General features: G+C 31.4%; 1 protein-coding gene across 2 annotated transcripts in view; it reads left to right on the top strand.

The window, feature by feature from the left end:
* The first annotated feature begins 10,052 nt into the window (after positions 1-10,052).
* Positions 10,053-20,753, top strand: part of LOC126883376 (myrosinase 1-like) — a 28,417-nt gene continuing 17,716 nt past the window's right edge. The window contains exons 1-2 of one of the 2 annotated variants that reach the window (XM_050648863.1): positions 10,053-10,138; positions 15,705-15,790. In XM_050648863.1, the coding sequence (XP_050504820.1) occupies positions 15,754-15,790 (37 nt within the window). In that variant the 5' untranslated portion in view covers positions 10,053-10,138; positions 15,705-15,753. Of the gene's footprint in view, positions 10,139-14,282; positions 14,449-15,704; positions 15,791-20,753 lie in introns of those variants that run through there. The other variant, XM_050648862.1, reaches the window with a different exon arrangement.

The following is a 20,753-nucleotide window of genomic DNA, read 5'->3' on the forward strand; positions in this document are numbered from 1 at the left end:
ATTTATCAAACAACCATATTACAGTATTATAAATCGAAAAATACAATTCTCCACCTCCATGTTTTGAGTCTCTCACCAACGAAGCCCACTCTTGTGGATTACTTTTCGCTCAAGAACACAAAATTTCTACATTTTTGGTATTTCCTGTGGGTTGGTACGAGCACTTGTGGTACGTTTTTGAAGGTGCTGGTGAGATAAAGCTTGGGAGGGTCGGTTAACCATACAACAACCAGTGGTAGCGTAATAAAATAGAATTGCAGTGTTTTTTTATAGTGAAATTAAAAAAAAAAAATAGCCACGTCTCCATGTGTAAGAGTAACATATAAGTAACAATAAGTACAGGGTAGTAAAGAAGTTATAGTAACAATAAAGTATATAAGTATGGCGTAGATGGATCATGACTGAAAAGACAATAACCTTATTAATTCTTTTGAAAGATAGATATTTAAGGATATTGGAATTCATTTATAACAATGATATATGGAGAATAAGGTTCAGCCACGAGCTATACCAATATTACACAAATAACCCTCTATAGAAATTGTGCAAAAATACAAAGATTGCGCTGAGCAGGTCAACTTATAAGGATGAATAATGACAGAACACCTAGTGGAATGATTAGCGGAACTATGGTGGGTCGTGTCGTCGGTCAGTAAGAAGACCAAGGAAAAGGTGGATAGACGAAGTGAGAAACGATACTAAAGAGATATTGAGGGTAGATAACTGGAAGAGAGTAGCTAAGGGTGAGAGTAGGAAAGGGATGCTTGGAGGCGGATACTGGGGGAGATCGGGATCCGACAACAATAAGTGCATTAGTAATTACAAGAATGAATAAGCAAACAGTTACTGTTGATAGAGAAAAGATGTCAAATGATGCCGTCAATTAAGAAATAACCAGTGTACTAGAACAAAAAATAAAGTTGACATAAAATAAAGAAGAAAGTACTGACAAAAACTGGATGAGATATATTAAAGCCAGTTAAAGAAACAAAATTAAGTGAAGTAAAAACAATAAGAAAACAATGGTGGATGACAGAAGAAATACCGAAACTCATGGACTAAAGAAGAGAAGTCAGAAATAAAGATGAAAATGAATGCAAGAGGATCCACGCAATAAGCAGACAAATAAGAGGATATATATAATAAGAGCATAAAATGCAGAGAATAAAATATAAAGACACAATCACAAATGAGAAAAAGAAAAGTTGGGACATGTTTGGAGAAAAAATGGAAGGAACCACTAAAGAAAATGTAAAATTGTGTTAAAGAACACTAAAAAATCTACGAAGCAAAAAAAAATAAAGCTAAAACAAATAATGACCAAGAACGGAACAATATTAACCGACGACAAGGATATAATGGAACGATGAAAATGAAATAATTGGCGGATCGGTTGAAAACAGTGAGTAAACAAAAGCTATACAGGAATAAGAACAGGAGGAAGCAACAGGAAAGCTTAAGACTGAGAAAGCTTCTGGAAGCGATGAAGTTAGTCCAGAAACATATAAGAGAAAAGAAAAAAAGCAAAATAATATGGAAGGAAAAATATTGCTTAATGGTTAAATGTAATAATCGTACCAATTCACAAGAAGGAAAATACAAGAGACTGTCAGAACTATAGAGGCACGTCCTCCTATCCGATATAGTTCTTTTGACTGTGATTGCTGTTATTCCAACGAGAGGCATTTGTCCTATATATGCTTCTTTTGTCCATCCCCTGGCAAGTAGTTTCGCTTTTTCGTTCCCTCGGATACCAGTATGTCTAACAGACACCCAGATTATACAGAAGACGGAAGTATCATTATAACTCCCACAACGATTGTTCTTAGATTGTAATGATTTAAAGTTTGCGCCTTTTTTGTATCTGTGATAGTCCCAATATGGCCTTGTTAGATGTTCTATCCAGCTGATAGCTGATTACTAACTAAAGTTGCTTAACTAAAGTTTGGCAATGAAATAACAAAAACAATCATCGCAACAAAAGGCCCCAAAGAGTGATGTGATCTATCACCTACACTTTTTAACATATACCTACATAGATCAAGTTTTAAAAAGATGGTAAAGAAAATGTGGAATAATGGGGATACCAGTACAAGATATTACATTCACTACATTCACTTCTAGCTGATGACCAAGTCATTTTTTCAAAAGACAGGAAGGAAATCGAACATATGATAAGGAAATTCAAGGAGGAGTATAAGCTATGTGGATATGCTCCAGATTTTAAGTTAAGTTTAGAAGAGAGTTAGACTTTTAAGTATTTAGGGTCAATGATAAGCTGAGATGGCACGTGCATGAAAGATACAGAAATGTCAATAGCACGGAGAAATCCGGCCACGAAAGCACTCCACGGGGTGATATGGAACAACACTCTAATAGTCCAGAAAGCCACTGCGCATCCCCTAGGAAAAATATTCCGATTCGGATTTTTTGCACAATCTTACTCAAAAAGGACCCCTTTTAACAAATTTGCATGTTGCCAGGACCAAAAGTGGGTCAAAAATTTGTTAACGTTTTTTTTTGTATTTTTCCTAAAATTATTTTTTTGCATGGAACAAAGTTTTTTTAGGTTTTTTGGATCATTCCAAATAGAAAAGTTCTTTAGTCACATTTCTCTAAAGTTGATAGTTTTTGACATATAAGCGATTAAAAATTGAAAAATTGCGAAATTGGCCATTTTTAACCTTCAAAAACTATGTGAAAAACTTAAAATTTGAATGTTACCAAGGTAGGTAGATATTATTTAAACATCGATTGATGAAATCCCGAAGAGTTTTTTTGCAATACAGTATTCAAAACTCCTTTGTTTTTTAATTTCTAATCACGCGTGCGCGACACTATTTTCCACCGTTGCATTATACAGTATGGTGCAAATGAAAGGAATACATTCGATATTTCGTAAACCATCGACTTTCGTAAACCCGAAACAGGTCGATTTTTATTTTTAAGTTATGATATTGTGGAATATATGGTATACTAGTGACGTCATCCGTCTGAGCGTGATGACGTAATCGATAATTTTTTTAAATGAGAATAGGGGTCGTGTGGTAGCTCATTTGAAAGGTTCAATTCTCTATTCAGTAATGTAAACATTTACATAATTATTTTTACAGGGTGTCCAAAAAATTTTTATTAAATTAAATTATTTGACAAAAAAGAAGTAGAAGGACATCCTGTATAAATAATTATATAAATGTTTATATTACTGAATAGAGAATTAAAGAACCTTTCAAATGAGCTAGCACACGACCTCTATTCTCATTTATAAAAATCATCGATTACGTCATCACGCCCAGATGGATGACGTCACTAGTATACCATATATGCCACAATATCATAACTTAAAAATAAAAATCGACCTGTTTCTGGATTTTTCCTTAATGTCGCCGGTTTACGAAATAACGAATTTATTCCTTTCATTTGCACCATACTGTCGGTGGAAAATAGTGTCGCGAACGCTTGATTAGCAATTAAAAAACAAAGGAGTTTTGAATATTGTATTGCAAAAAACTCTTCAGGATTTCATCAATCGATGTTTAAAGAATATCTATCTACCTTGGCAACATTCAAATTTTCAGTTTTTCACATAGTTTTTGAGGGTTAAAAATGGCCAATTTCGCAATTTTTTTAATTTTTAATAATGTCAAAAACTATCAACTTTAGAGAAATGTCACTAAAGACCTTTTCTGTTTGGAATGATCCAAAAAACCTAAAAAAACTTTGTACCATGCAAAAAAAATAATTTTAGAAAAAAAAAAAAACAAAAAAAAAAACGTTTAAAAATTTTTTGACCCACTTTTGGTCCTGGCAACATGCAAATTTGTTAAAAGGGGTTCTTTTTGAGTAAGATTGTGCAAAAAATCCGAATCGGAATATTTTTCCTAAAGGATGCGCAGTGGCTTTCTGGACTATAACCAAAGAAAACAAAAATAGGATCTTTCAGTTTCAGAGCATGGTGTTGAATATTACCCTATACGCAGTGGAAGTATTGCCAATGACAACAATAATACGAAATAAAATAAGAACAGAAGATATCTAGAAATCATCAGAGAGGATAAAATAAGAACAGAGGAAATATGGAACAGAATGGAAGTAGAATGATCAATTACAAAAAAGTTGGAAAACACAGCTCTGCAGTGGTACGGGCAAGTCGAAAGTAGATATTCCAGAGCACAGGTGGCCGAAAAAAATATTAGACTGAGATGCGTGGGGATAGACTCGAGCCGAGCCGAGTCGAGCTTTGGACATGCTTGAGCTCGGCTTGAACTTCGAGCTGCAGGTTGAGCTAGTGGCTCGTATCAGCTCGCCTCGAACTATTCGATCCGAGCTCGAAAACATAATAATGAATGTAAAATGTAACATTCGTAGTCATTTACGGACACACTGTATACTGAAAATACATATTTATAGTTTGAATTACTTATTCTTAAACAAAGGTATCAGTCGTAGCAGAAATAAATGAATTAGAAAAAGTATTAGAGTATTAGCTAAGATATTGGCAAGCTCGTCAAGGAAAACTCGGCTCGTTTCGAATTCAGCTCGGCTCAGCTCGAAAAAAATTTGATTCGGCTCGAAGTTCGGCTCGCAAGAAATAAACCGGCTTGAGCTCGAAGCTCGGCTCGTCAAACAAGCCGAGCCGAGGTAAGCTCGAGCGTATGACCATCCCTGGAGTAGTGATGTTGAAAAAGTAACTATTCGCTACAAAGTACTCGTTACTTACGAATACCGAAAGTAACGACAACTATACAGAGAGGCAAATCGTTACTTTGATTACTTCGTTACTTCGTACCAATCGTAACAGAGCGAGTAACGACTATAGTATCTACTTTGATTACTTTGATTACTTCGTTACTTCATACCAATCGTATTAGAGCGAGTAACGACTATTGTGTCTACTTTGATTACTTTTATTACTCTGATTACTTCGTATCAATCGTATCAGAGCGAGAAACGACTATTGTATCTACTTTGATTACTTTGATGACTCTGATTACTTCGTACTTCGTGAAGGTCGTTATTATATCAGAATCCCTATACAAAATACCTACCTACTGAGAAATACCATTCTCGATATGATTACCGGTATTCAAATACAAAAGTAATCATAGTAATCAGATCATTTTTATCTCTTAAACAGACTGGTGAAGGTCGTTGTTATATCGGAATACCTTTACAGACCTACATACTGAGAAATACGATTCTCGATATGATTATCGGTACTCAAATAAAAAAGTAACAAAAGTAATCATAGTAATCAATTCATTTTTATCCCTTAAACAGATCGGTGAAGGTCGTTGTTTTATCGGAATACCTATACAAAATACCTACCTACTGAGAAATATGATTCTCGATATGATTACCGGTACTCAAATACAAAAGTAATCATAGTAATGAAAGTAACGAATATTGTAAATGATTACTTTATACAAAAGTAACCATTTGTAACGAATACTCGAAAGTAACTACATATAATCAACATCACTACCCTAGAGATCCGCCGGGAAGAATACGCTATAAGACGGAAAACGTACATACGAAACGCGAACTCATAATGGGAAAATGCCCAAGAATAAGCGGAGAAGGAAAAATTTACAAAAATTTGAAACTGAAAATTAATAGATCAAAATATTAAGAATAACCCCGCCAATGCGTGATTGTGAATTAAAGGTCGCAAGATTTGGTCAAAACCAATTAATACCTGTAATAAATTTTGACTTTTTAGAGTTTAATAATTGCCTTGTAACAAAAATTGAAGTGTCAGAGGAATGAGCCTACAATGAGAATTTTGATTAATTGTAAACGTTTAATTCTGTGATGATGGACCATGGAGAATTCGTAAGTGAATAATCTTCGAAATATACGCAACGTTTTATCGCCTTCGGATTATTCAAATCAACTCTATAAATTTATAATTGGACGTTCGTGAATCGTTTCTTTATTTCCAAATGTGTCCAAATATTTGTACCATGATTACGGTGATCTCACTATCTGTGGATGTAGTTATAATTGATAACCATTAACAAAAAAAAAAAAATAAAGAATTAATTTCCTACTATTTTTTTTAATTTTTCATGTGAAATGTTTTAAAAATATATTACAACCCGAAAAAATATTATGAGGGTGATGACTTATAATAGTCCGGGATCCCAGGTCTATTTTCAGCATTTACTACTAACAAGCTAATTTTTCGTGAGTAGCTTCATTTTGACGAGACGAGAACTTTTTTCCTTACAAAAATTTCCGTATGTGGTAGATAACAAAGGTATTAGCAGCGATAGCCCAGTCGAGTTAGACGAATAACAGGACTAACCTTGCATGCCGAGCTGACCCAAATTTTATTTTTCCAATCTTTCTTCTTCTTCTTCAGGTGCCATCTCCGTTACGGAGGTTGGCAATCATCATAGCTATTTTAATTTTTGAGGCAGTAGCTCTAAATAGTTGTTTTGAGCTGCATCCAAACCATTCTCTCAGGTTCTTCAGCCATGAAATTCGTCTTCTTCCGATGCTTCTTCTGCCATCTATCTTTCCTTGCATTATGAGTCGCAGGATGCCATACTTCTCGCCCCGCATCACATGTCCGCGATACTGTAGTTTTCTTTCTTTAATTGTAAGTTCAACTTCCTTCTCTTTACCTATTCTTCTCAGTACTTCGTTGTTCGTAACTCTTTCTACCCAGGAAACCCTCATAATTCTTCTATAGGTCCACATTTCAGAGGCGTTAAGTCGTCTCATTGTCTCTAGATTTAAAGTCCATGATTCCACTCCATAGTATAGTACACTGTATACGTATCATTTTGTTAGGCGTACTTTAAGAGCTAATGTTAAATCTTTGTTACATAGGACCTTTTTCATTTTCATAAAATTAGAACGTGCTTTTTCGATTCTGACTTTGATTTCTGCAGTGTAGTCATTATCTTCTGTTATAAGTGTTCCTAGGTAAGTGTACTTTTTTACTCTTTCGATCGGTTGGTCCTCTACTATTAAGATTTCGTTAGTATTATGGTTGTTTTTACTAATTTTCATAAACTTCGTCTTTTCGATATTAAGAGAGAGTCCGTACTCCCTACTACACCTTACTATTTTACTCATGAGTCTTTGCAGGTCTTGTAAACTATCGGGTATTATTACTGTATCATCTGCATATCTAATGTTGTTAACTAAGACTCCATTTACTCTTATGCCGGCTGTTTCATCTTCCAGAGTTTCTCGCATTACCTCTTCAGAATAAGCGTTAAATAATAGAGGTGATAGTATGCAGCCTTGCCTGACTTCTCTCTTTATTTACATTTCTTCAGATGTTTCTTTTTCAATTCTTACTATTGCTCGCTGATTGTAATAGAGGTGTGTTATTAGTCTTAAATCTCTTTCATCTAGGTTTTTAGTTTTCAGAATTTCCATGAGTCGATCATGTTTTACTTTATCAAACGCTTTATTGTAGTCTATAAAACAGACGTAAAGAGGACGGTTAACATCCAAACATTTCTGTGTCAGCACGTTGAAGGAGAATAATGCCTCTCTGGTACCCATACCATTGCGGAACCCATATTGAGTCACTAATATCCAGCTCCAGTTTAGAGTGTATTCTGGCGTGGATAATTTTCAGCAGAATTTGCAAGGTATGTGACAATAAGCTTATGGTTCGGCAGTCACTGCATTCTTGGCATTCATTTTCTTTGGCAAACACACAAATGCTGATGCCAACATTTCTGTAGGGATGATTCCCGTAGTATAGATAGCGTTGAACAGTTCCACTATTTTGTCCAGGTTTTTCTCGTTGACCAACTTTATCAGCTCGCTAGGTAATTCATCTGGACCAGCAGATTTATTGGTTTTCATAGAGTCTATTGCCTGACTAACCTCTGATTTGGTTATCTCTGGGCTTACATCTCCGGTATGGCTATCTACGGATGTACTAGCTTCACTCTGGTCATGAAATAGTTCCTCGATGTACTCTTTCCATCGTCGTAGTTTTCGTTCTGTCTCCATTATAATATTTCCATTTTTGTCGAGCAATATATTTGAGGTTCTTCTATTTCTTATTCCGGCTAGTTCTTTGACTTTTTTATGTAGGTTGAAGTTGTCATATCTGTTTTGCAATTCTTCTATTTCTTTACATTTTTCAGAGAAGTAGGTTTCTTTAGCCTCCCTAATTTTTCTTCTTATTTGGTTTTGAAGCTGTTTATAGCGGGTTTTATTGATGGTTTTGTTTTTTCTTCTTTAATTCATCAACTCTAGAATTTCCTCCGTCATCCATTCTTCTTTCTTACATTTGGTTGTTGTAAGTACTATCTTACTTGGCTCTAATATAAAGGTTTTGAAGAATTGCCACTGCTGTTCTACGTTGCAATTATTTCCGGGGTTTCTGTCTAGATTTGTGTTGATTTCGTGTTTCAGATTTTCTTTTGTTTCTTCTGACTTTAGTTTCTGTATGTTAAGTTTATTGTGGTTGCGGCTTTTTTGCGTCTTTTTCAGTTGAAGTTGAAACCTAGCAATAAGAAGACTGTGATCAGAAGATACATCCGCTCCTGTATATGCCTTTACTGCCTGAATCGAGTTTCGATATCTGTGCTTTATTAGGATGTAGTCAATTTGATTTCTGATGATTTCAGCTTTGTCAGCTTGAGATTTCCATGTATAAAGGCGTCACTTAGGTAATTTAAAGAATGTATTTGCGGCTATAACATTATGCTCCTAACAAAATTCAATTAAGCGATCCCCTCTGTCGTTTCGTTCGCCAAGCCCATAGGGTCCTATATATTAGGGTAGCATTTTCCTTCGCCAATTTTTGCATTGAAATCACCCATGATTACTGTTTTGTCTCTAGATGCTGCGAGGGTCAATAGTAGTGTAAATTTACAATCTCGACTGAATTCCGCCGTGGCAATATCTCCGCTATTTTCAACTTCTCGACAAAAAGTATAAGAACTAAAATCGTTGAAAATGTGATTTTCTATAATTTTTCTCATTACAATTTTTTTCGCGCCGTCAATATTTTCAGCGTTATGGGGGAAAATAATGACAGTTATTATTTTCCCCCATAACTTATTTATATCCAAAAAAATTTTTGAATTAAATTAATTTACACAAAAAAAGAATGTATGTAATTTATTTAATTCGAAATACATTTTGCTGTTGTCAGTAAACAGAAAAAAATGTTTATTTGACGAATAAACATTGTTTTTTTGCTTAAATTCATTGTTCAAGCTGGGACCCACCTGCCTCTTGGCAGCTTAAAAATTTAATTTAAGCGAAAAGTAATGTTTTTGTTAAATAATTTTTTTCTGTTTTCTGACAACAGTAAAATGTTTTTTTGAATTAAATAAATTAAATACATTCTTGATTAACTATTTAAATGGGATAAGCCACAATTAAATTGAAAAAATAATTTTATTAACGTTTTGAAGCCCAAATCGGGTTTCGTTGTCAAAATACAAAATACTATTTTATCAATAGTATTTTGTATTTTGACAAAGAAACCCGATTTGGGCTTCGAAACGTTAATAAAATTATTTTTTCAATTTAATTGTGGCTTATTTCCCATCTAAATAGTTAATCTTAAAAATGCCACAAGGAAATAGCTTCAGAACAACATTAAATACATTCTTATTTTGCGTCAATTCTTTTAATTTAAATTTTTTTTGACACCCTGTATAAATATTTGTTATTGTTTATATTACTGAATAGAGAATTGAATAATCTTTCAAATGAACTAGCACATGACCCCTATTTTCATATAAAAGAATCATCGATTACACCATCGGTGGTACACCCGGATTTTTCTCCAAAGTGGTCTATTCACGAAAAAATGAATTTATTCCATAATTTTGAACCTCTCTGTATATATTAGAATAATTTTAGAATAATCTTACATGTTTAGTTAATGTCAAGTGTTCAGAATTTTCAGTGTACTCCTGAGAGGTATTATCAATACGTTGATATGCATCTATAAAATTTTAAATATCTGTTATTTCGTGATAGCCTAATCAACGGGTTATATAGCCATAATAACGGATGAATACAGATATTCAGTAAAACTGTGGTGTTGGTGTCAGAATTCCTAGCTTTAATAATATCGACATTCCAGTGAGTTTCTCTCGTTTTAGATTTGGCGTGTACGATATGCAATTGCCTCTTAAGGGTATGATTATGTTTTTTAATAATAAAAAGGTACATGAAATCAGAAAACTTAAATGTACACGTTTAAGGCCTTAATGTATATAAAATGAAAATAAAAAGGTTAAAAATAAAAAACACACATAAAAAAAGAATATTCGTTCTTCAAGGTTTATATACAGTGTGTTAAAAAGTAACAAAATTCATTAATATTTCGATACATTTCGAATTATCTTTGGAATTTTTTTGGCTTTCTTAGAATTTTTTTCGTTTATATAAAGGTGATATAAAATCTATCACAATAAATAAAAATTATAGACATTATCCCAATTATAAGGGAACCACGATGTTGGAAAACGGAAAATTACTAATATATAGAAGAGTAGAAGAAAAACCACGGAGTGGAGTTTTAACGGTAGAAGAATTATTATTTCGCGCGGCAGCCGATAGAGAAATAGACCATCTGCAAAAATATTAGTGCATTTGGATGTTGAGAGGTGACTCATATATTGTTGCAGAAATTGCTTGAAAATAACTCATATGATAATATTTGAGTTATCCTCCCATTCAAAAAGGTCCAGAAAATTGTTTAAATAATCAAAATGTCAAAAAATGAAGGAAAAATTCGATTTTTTTACTCGTTTCTTGATTATAACTTTAAAAGTATTCATTTCCGAGAAAAGTTGCACTAATATAAAAGTTGCATAATTAAATTTCCTACAACACAGCATTAGTTAAAAATTTTTAAAATTGTCACCCTCGTTGCAAAATAGCAATAATTGCGAAAAAACCATAAAAAACAAGTATTCGCATTTTACGGTTTTCAACCATTTATGCTACACTTAGGACCTTTATATTTTACCCAGAAACACTTAATGACATAATAAACCAATACTGTCAATTTCATTAAGATCAGTTTAATAGATCTTGCAAAATAAATTTTGCAATCCAGCTTTCGCAATAAAAAATTCATTTTTTCAAAATGTTGCAGGACTTAACATAAAGCAGACAGCAAGTTGATTTTTTTTTACATATAGAAGAATACTGTACCTTTTATTTGCAATTTGCAAAATTAAAATAGGTTAACTACCACGGCGTCAGGAATTTTTTTAAATAAACATTATTTTGGTGCTACGCGCAGGACAGCGGATACGTTTGCTCTGATTGGGCATTCCAATAACCTTTGATAGTGATTGATAAATTTTAATTTTTAGTACATTTCGATATAAATAAATTTGTTAGTTGCAAAATAAAAACACATACTTCTGTCCTTTGAAATAACACTTTTTTTATCAAAAACTTTCTTTGTTCGTATATTTTTACTTAGAGAATAAAAGTTTATCATTTTTAAACGTATTCAATTGTTTAAACAATATTTCACACACAATAATCAAATTAGTTTTATTTTTGTGGAAATAAAATATTAAAATATAACAAAATATAGAGTAACAAAATAATATATTAGATAAAGATTGGAAGAAATTTTGGTGGAAATCAACTTGTGTGAATCGAACACCGCTCTCCTGCGCGTAGCACCAAAAATTAATGTTTATTTAAAAAAATTTCTGGCGTCGCGTAGTAGTTAACCGATTTTAAGTTTGCAAATCGCAAATGAAAGGCACAGTATTCTTTTATATGTAAAAAAAATTCAACTTGCTATTTGCTTTATTTTTAGTTCTGCAATATTTTGAAAAAATGAATTTTTTTTGCGAAAGCTGGATTGCAAAATTTATCTTGCAAAATCTATTAAACCGAACTTACTTACAGTATTGTTTTATTGTATCATAAAGTATTTCTGGGTAAAATATAAAGGTCCTAAGTGTAGTATAAATGGTTGAAAAACGTAAAACGCGAATACTTGTTTTTTATGGTTTTTTCGCAATTATTGCTATTTTGCAACAAGGGTGACTATTTTTTAAATTTTTAACCAATCCTATATTGTAGGAAATTCAATTACGCAACTTTTATGTCAGTACAGTTTTTTTTCGGAAGTGAATACTTTTAAAGTTATAATAAAAAAACAATGAAAAAAATCAAATTTTTCCTCCATTTTTTGACGTTTTGATTATCTAAACAATGTTCCCGACCTTTTTGAGTGGGAGGATAACTCAATTATTATTATATGAGTTATTTCCAAGCAATTTTTGCAAAAAAATGAGTCACCTCTCAACGTCTATCTCAAAACACATGGGTCCTGGACTAAAAGGTTTCAGGAACTTGTAAACCTGATAACGGCCAACGTATGAAACGGACACGGCACCTAAAAAAGAAGAAAAAGAAGAAGAAGGAGAAAAACGAGAGCTCAGACAGAGGTAGGATACATGGTAAAGAAAAATATCATAAATAAAGCAAGGACTTGGAGATACTGCAATGAGCTTACACTTAAAATAGATATAGAGATGGGCACAAAGGTAGCAATTATAACTCGAATTATACACTATGGACCTGACGTAGACGCAACAAAAAACGAAAATAATGAGTTTTGGGAACATAGTAATCACTGGAGATATGTATAATAGAGTGGGAAAAGAAATAGAAGATGGAAAGGTGCTATATGAATATAAGGAGAGGATTAAATCAACAATAACGGAAAACTATTACTTGAATTTTGTTTAGGAAATAACATGATGATCATAAATACACCTTTCCAACATAAAAGATACATAAGACCATAAGATAAGTATTATCAACAAACTATTAACCAATTATTGGCTATACCATAGTGCAAAAAACAGAGAGAACAGACGTAAGAGTGAGAAGATGCTATGAAATAGACAGTGGTCACTATCTACTGGAAACTATATTTAAAAATAAAAGAATAACACAGAGGACAAGAATAAGAAATATAAGGAAATAATTAAAATACATAAACTAACGGAAAAAACAACGACAATCAGATATAAGGAGTTATAGAAGGAAATAAACGAAGAAGCAGAAATGACGGAAATAGTAGAAGAACAAAAGAAGAAGTGCATCTACCAACTCCAAACTCTTACCTGTAATACTTCCAAGGTTCCAAGATTCTATCCTGATTTTTCTAACCCGGAAATCCTAACGTAGGCTCTCATAATTTTAATATAGTTTTTAATATATTGGAGAATATACAGACTGGGCCAAATAAAACTGTCCACCTCGATATTTGGCAGTATTTATTAGATTTTAAGAAAATGACGAAACAGGTCGATTTTTGATCTAAGAGAGACACATTTTTACGGTACATACATCTGTCATTTGTCAACCCCCTCCCTTCCACATCCCCCACTCCTTATTTTTAAATAGGGAATAGGGGTTGTGTGCTAGCTCTTTTGAAAAGTTATTCAATTCTCTATTCAATAATATAAACATTAACATAATTTTTTCTACAGGGTGTCCAAGAAATTTTTTTTAAATTAAATTAATTGACACAAAAAGAAGAATGTATGTAAATTTATTTAATTCAAAATACATTCAACTGCAATCACAAAACAGAAAAAACTGTTTTTTGATAAATAAACATTGCTTTTTGCTTAATTTCAATGTTCAAGCTGCCACCCATCTGCTTCTTGGTAGGTTGAATATTGAATTTAAGCAACAAACAATATTTATTTATCAAATAAACATTTTTTCTGCTTTCTGTCAGCAGTAGAATGTATTTTGAGTTAAATAAATTACATACATTCTTCTTTTTGTGTCAATTAATTTAATTTAAAATTATTTTTCTTGGACACCCTGTACAAATAAGTATGCCAATGTTAATATTACTGAATAGAAAATTGAATAACCTTTCAAATGAGCTAGCACACGACCCCTATTCCCTATTTAAAAATAAGGGGTGGGGGATGTGGAAGGGAGGGGGTTGACAAATGACAGATGTATGTACCGTAAAAATGTGTCCCCCTTAGATCAAAAATCGACCTGTTTCGTTATTTTCTTAAAATCTAATAAATACTGTCAAATATCGAGGTGGACACTTTTATTTGGCCCACTCTGTATTATTTTCATTATGATTGCCTGAAAAGATTTTTGGACATTTGACACCTTGATGTATTGATCAAATATTTATTAAAATATTTTATCACTTAATACTGTTATATTGTAAAAGATTTTTAGTATGAGTATAAATATGCTCACTTAATCTAAATATAAAATTGTAGAATTTTCCAACAATAAATATTACTGATTAGTGTTTTATCATGTTTTGATTGTACTTAATAAAATATGTATCTCAAAACCTTTTGACCGTTATTATTAAAATCGATGTTGGTAAATAATAATCTAAAATTTTAGTGCAATTTATGTAGTAGTTATGCTACTCAATTTTAGGGTTCTGATTTTAACTGTTTCATTTAGCAACATGTAAGTATATATTTTTAATAACTTATCTTTTTCTTATTCTAACTTTATATAGTCAAATTGTCTATTTTTCTTCGACGTCATCTCCTACCCTAGGGAATTTTAGCATTCCATCTTTTTTGATGACGATCTGTACTTCCACTTCCAATTAGAGACATCCCGGGTTATTCTAACTAATCTGGTCTCTGCAATCCAACTGATATGGTTCGTCCATCCTCTTTTTCTTCCTTGCACCCATTCATTAATGTTGTTTATTCTGCTTAGATGTCTAATCTCATTCATCCTTGTGTAGTTCACTACCAGTAGTTCAATTAGTGCTTTTACGGTTATTGTTCTTATGATTCTCATTTCATTTGTCTTCTTTCTACAGACTTGTTTAGTTGCGCTTTTGTTTCGGATGTCAAGTATCCATATTGGGGTCTAGGACGTTTCATCGCCGCCGTTTCGATGCCGCCAGTTCGATGCCGATGCCGGCCGATTCATCGCCAGTCAATTAATCGCTATCTGATATATTTCCGAATTTTCGACAGTTACAATTATTAGTTATTTTTAGTATTAATTAGGAATTCTAGGAAATGCGAGATATGACGGCGATTAAATGGACTGGCGATGAACCGGCGGCATCGAAACGGCCGGCGATGAACCGGCGGCATCGAAACGTCCCATTCCGTCCATATTGTGTCGTTATATTAGTGTGTGTTATTAATACAATCCACTGCTCTGCTTGCTTTTGCCACTTGTTTCTTACGGCCTGCCCAATTTTAGTCTCGCTCGATAAGTCTATTTCCAGATATTTAAATTTTATTACTTGTTCTATCAATTTTCTTCTTTAAATTTTGCACCTTACTGGTTCCTTCGACGTTACTAAACTTTTCGTTTTATGTTCAATATGTGACATTTTGTCTATCTAGAGGAGCTGCAAATAAAACCATTATTGCTATAGTAAACTTCAGTACCCGATGAGGAATTTGAATAAGAAGACAACAGCAGTGTTGCCATTCCTGAAAACTTATATAGTATCCCTCGTACTGTATCCCATCATAACCTTCCACTTCTGTAACAAAGTCTTTATGTATATTATTGCGCATTAAAATTTATAGCTCTCCTATAGCTAATACTAGTTTCATATTAATGGCCAGTTCTTTGAAGATACCGAAAGAAAAACTAGTCAATCGATTCAAACAGAACAGCAAGCCTTAACTCGTAAACATCCAACAATGGGTTCTAGTTAATTAATTTTTGCATGATTTATTTTTCAGTTTGGCAGAAGATTATGTAATTAACAATAAACGATTCCCTGCTGATTTTATGTTCGGCGTGGCAACGTCTGCATACCAAGTGGAAGGTGAGTTGGTTTAACTATTTAGTGCTGTTTCAAATTTGGAATGTTTTTGGTAAAAACTTATTTTTCTAATTAATGTAAATGATGAATATAGTAAAATCTTGAAGATTTTTTACTTTGCCATTAATTTTATGACTACTCTAACTTCGTTGATTTTTTCAATGTGTTCTCTCCATTTTCAAGAATTTTTCTTGATTCTCTGGTTCACTGAGATGTTGAATTAAATGTAGTTTAAGTATACTGTACGATTTTTAAAGATTTTGGTGTATAGGGTTTTGTGATGCGGCCGATGTTATGGTGTTATTTACATTGTCAGATCTTCCGTTTTTATTAAAATCTAAGGAACTTTCTTATTTTTAATAGAATACCCTGTATATTTTTTGCGTTTTGAAGTCCTTAAGAAATACTGATTATTTCGTCAACAAATCATGTAATATTCCCTATACCTAAATTAGTCTAGTAAAATAAAATTACACTACATGTAAATCAAAATGTAAATTCGTACAGGTTGAAACAAATTTTATATCAAAGTTTAGGTGGGTACAAAAGATATTTTCAAGAAAGTATCCAAATCATACAAGGGGATCATTGTTTAAATAATTAAAAAGGGGTAATTTTTGCACAAAAATTACTTTTTTAACTGCTGAGGTCATTCAATTACTAATCAAGGTATATAGGATTGTTTTCTGCAAAGATGAAGGGTAAATCTTTCACATAAGACTTAATAAATTAAATTTGACCCCCTATTTATTTAAATAACTATACATGAATCTTTAAAAACAAATTTGCAAAAAAATATTTTTAGCGTTTTAAATAAGCACTATAAAATATCTTGTTTTACACAAAAATTTGCGCTATGTTATCAGTATTAATAAAAAAAATTGGTCCAAAAATATTTAATATTTTGTGAGATATTGAATTTGTTTATTAAATGTTTCTCTATTTTCAATTGCAAAAACGCGGTTGTTGCCAAAGAAATATTCACCTGTATTAAATCTTATTATTTTTATTTTTATGTATATTTTTGATAAATGTATTGATAAATTCAAATTTCAATTAAACTTCCCCTAAAATGGCATTTGAAAGTTATTCAAATTTGTTTATAATTTGTTTTTTTTAATAACGTCGCGGGGATTAAATATTTTGAAATGCCGTTTCGATAATTGGGTTCCTGGGAATTTTTCACCAATTAACAATTTTTTTTTGTCTTTTTTCCTCTTCTTTTTTTTTCTTGGATATATTACTACGGGGCCTTTTAGGGTTAAGTTTCATTAAGAATGTCGAATCTGTAAGTTGTAGATTCTAGACCTAAAAATATTAATACTGGTCTAAAATCACTTAAATAAAATGTGGCTACTTACTGAGTTACAAGGTGTTTTATTTAAAAATTTAAAAATTATTTTTACCAAGTACTTTCAAACTATTTGACGTATCCTTATCATATTTGGCAGAAAATGTGGGTACTATACAGTCTACTAAATTGTGATAAATAAAAGTCTCTAGCTACTACCAGAGGCGTACGACAGGGAATAGTTAATTGTTGACCCTTTCCAAATTCTACGCCACAGAGGGAATTACTATTTTAGCGAAATTTTTTGATTCTCCAATAGTTTCTATGTAAATAATATACTCTTTACTGGTAACGATTAAGTCATTAATTTTCGAGATATTGGACGTTAAAAATGAAACGGTATAGTTATTTTGATTCATTCATTCATTCATTTTAAACTTCCAATATCTCTCAAACTGATGACTTTATCGATACCAATAAAGTTATTTACATACAAAGTATTGGAGATTCGAAAAATTTCGCTAAAATAGTAATTCACTCAGTGGCGTAGAATTTGGGAAAGGTCGATCATTCACTATCCCCTGTCGTACGCCTCTGGCACTAGCTAGAAACGTTTATTAATCACAATTTAGTAGGGTGTATAATAGCCACACTTTCTTCCAAGTATGATAAGGATACGTCAAATGGTTTTAAGGTACTTGGTAACAATAATTTTTAAATGTTTAAACAAAACACCCTGTAAATCAGTAAGTAGAAACTTTTTATTTAAGAGATTTTAGTTAAATCTTAATATTTTTAGGTCTATAATCTACAACTTAGAGATTCGACATTCTTAATAAAATTTAACCCTAAAAGGGCCCGTAGTATTATAACTCCAAGAAAAAAAAGAAGAAGGAAAAACGACAAAAAAATTTTGTTAATTAGTAAAAAATTCTCAGGAATCCAATTAACCAAACGGCATTTCAAAATACTTAATCCCCGCGACGTTATTAAAAAAACAAATTATAAACAAATTTGAATAATTTTCAAATGCCATTTTAGGAGGGAGTTTAATTGAAATTTGAATTTATCAATACATTTATCGAAAATATACATAAAAATAAAAATAATGAGATCTTAAGCAGGTGAATATTTCTTTGACAGTTCTAACATTTAATAAACAAATTCAATATCTCAAAAAATATTAAATATTTTTCGACCAATTTTTTTTTTGCTTAATGCTGGTAGCATAGCGCAACTTAGTCTGTAAAATAAGATATTTTATAGTGCTTATTTAAAACGCTAAAAATAATTTTTTACAAATTTGTTTTTAAAGTTTTATATACAATTATTTAAATAAATAGGGGGTCAAATTTAATTTAGTAAGTCTTATGTGAAAGATTTACCCTTCAACTTTGCAGAAAAAAATCCCATAGACCTTCATTAATAAGTGAATTACCTCAGCATTTAAAAAAATACTTTTTTTTGCAAAAATTACCACTTTTTAATTATTTAAACAATGATCCCCTTGTATGATTGGGATACTTTCTTGAAAATGTCTTTTTTACCCACCTAAACTGTGATATAAAATTTGTTTTAACCTGTACGAATTTACATTTTGACTTTTTTTTTTTATTTTATTAGGCTAAATATAATTTCGAAATTGTTGGTACATTTCTTTAAACAATTATCATTTCAAACATATTATAAAAATAATTTTTTTTACGCCCGGGAAGATATTATTTTAGGTTTTTGGATCATTTGGAACAAAAAAGGTTTTTAGTAATTTTTCTCTAAAGTGTATCGTTTTCGAGTTAAAAACAAATTAAAACTGAAAAAAAAAATATGAAAAATGACAGTTTACAAAGCTCAAAAGCACAAGTAAAAATGTTAGTTTTAAAATTACCCAGTGCCTAAATTCAATTTCAAACCTTCTTCTAGCAGCTCCAGATAAGAATTTTTGGCACATTTTATTCTAAAATATTGTTTTTTAATTGTTGATGAAGCGCTTGAAAATGTTTAGACCAGGGCCCATCTGTAAAAATATTAGTACATTTGGACGTTGAGAGGTGACTCAAATTTGTTTGCAGAATTTGCTTGGAAATTAATCAAATAATAATACTTGAGTTATCCTCCCTCTCAGAAAGGTCCGGAACATTTTTTAAATAATCAAAATGTCAAAAAATTAAGGAAAAATTCGATTTTTTTCTTCGTTTTTTGATTATAACTTTAAAAGTGTCCATTTCCGAGAAAAGTTGTATTAACATAAAAGTTGCGTAATTAAATTTCCTAAAATATCGAATTGGTTAAAAGTTTAAAAAATAGTCACCCTTGTTGCAAAATAGCAATAATTGCGATAAAACCATACAAAAACAAGTATTTGCATTTTACGTTTTTCAAGCATTTATGCTACACTTAGGACCTTCATGTTTCACCCAAAAAAACTTTATGATACAGTAAAACAATACCGTAAATTTCATTAAGATCAGTTTAATAGATTTTGCAAAATAAATTTTGCAATCCAGCTTTCTCAAAAAAAATTCATTTTTTCAAAATGTTACAGGATTGAAAATAAAGCAGATAGCAAGTTGAATTTTTTTTGCGTATAGAAGTGTACTGTACCTTTCATTTTCAATTTTGCAAAATTAAAATCAATTAACACCACGGTGTCAGGAATTTTTTTAAATAAACAATAATTATTGGTGCTACGCGCAGGACAGCGGATAGTTTGCTCTGATTGGGCATTCCAATGACCTTATAAATAAATTTGTTTATTGCAAAATAAAAACACATACTTTATCATTTGAAATAACACTTTTATTAGCAAACACTTTCTTTGTTCATATATTTTAACTTAGTGAATAAAAGTTTATTATTTTTAAACATATGCAATTGTTTAAACAATATTGCACAAACAATAATAAAATTAGTTTGATTTTTGTGGAATTAAAATATTAAAATACAACAAAATATAGAGTAAAAAAATAATTTATTAGATAAAAATTGTAAGAAATTTTGGTGGAAATCAACTTGTGTGAATCGAACACCGCTGTCCTGCGCGTAGCACCAAAAATTAATGTTTATTTAAAAAATTTCCTGACGCCGTGGTAATTAATCGATTTTAATTTTGCAAATTGCCAATGAAAGGTACAGTACACTTCTATAAGCAAAAAAAAATTTCAACTTGCTATCTGCTTTATTTTTAGTCCTGCAACATTTTGAAAAAATGAATATTTTTTGCGAAAGCTGGATTGCAAAATTTATTTTGCAAAATTTATTAAACCGATCCTAATGAAATTTACAGTATTGTTTTAGTGTATCATAAAGTTTTTCTGGGTGAAATATGAAAGTCCTAAGTGTAGCAATAAATGGTTGAAAAACGTAAAATGCGAATACTTGTTTTTGTATGTTTTTTTTTCGCAATTATTGCTATTTTGCAACTAGGATGACTATTTTTTAAATTTTTAACCAATTTTATATTATAGGAAATTTAATTACGCAACTTATATGTCAGCACAACTTTTCTCCGAAATGAATACTTTTAAAGTTATAATCAAAAAACGAAGAAAAACATCGATTTTTTCCTTAATTTTTTGACATTTTGATTATTTAAACAATGTTCCGGACTTTTTTGAGAGGGAGGATAACTCAAATATTATTATTTGATTTATTTTTAAGCAATTTCTGCAAAAAAAT

Source organism: Diabrotica virgifera, chromosome 4 (assembly GCF_917563875.1).
Source record: "Diabrotica virgifera virgifera chromosome 4, PGI_DIABVI_V3a".
Taxonomy (NCBI): Eukaryota; Metazoa; Arthropoda; class Insecta; order Coleoptera; family Chrysomelidae; genus Diabrotica; species Diabrotica virgifera.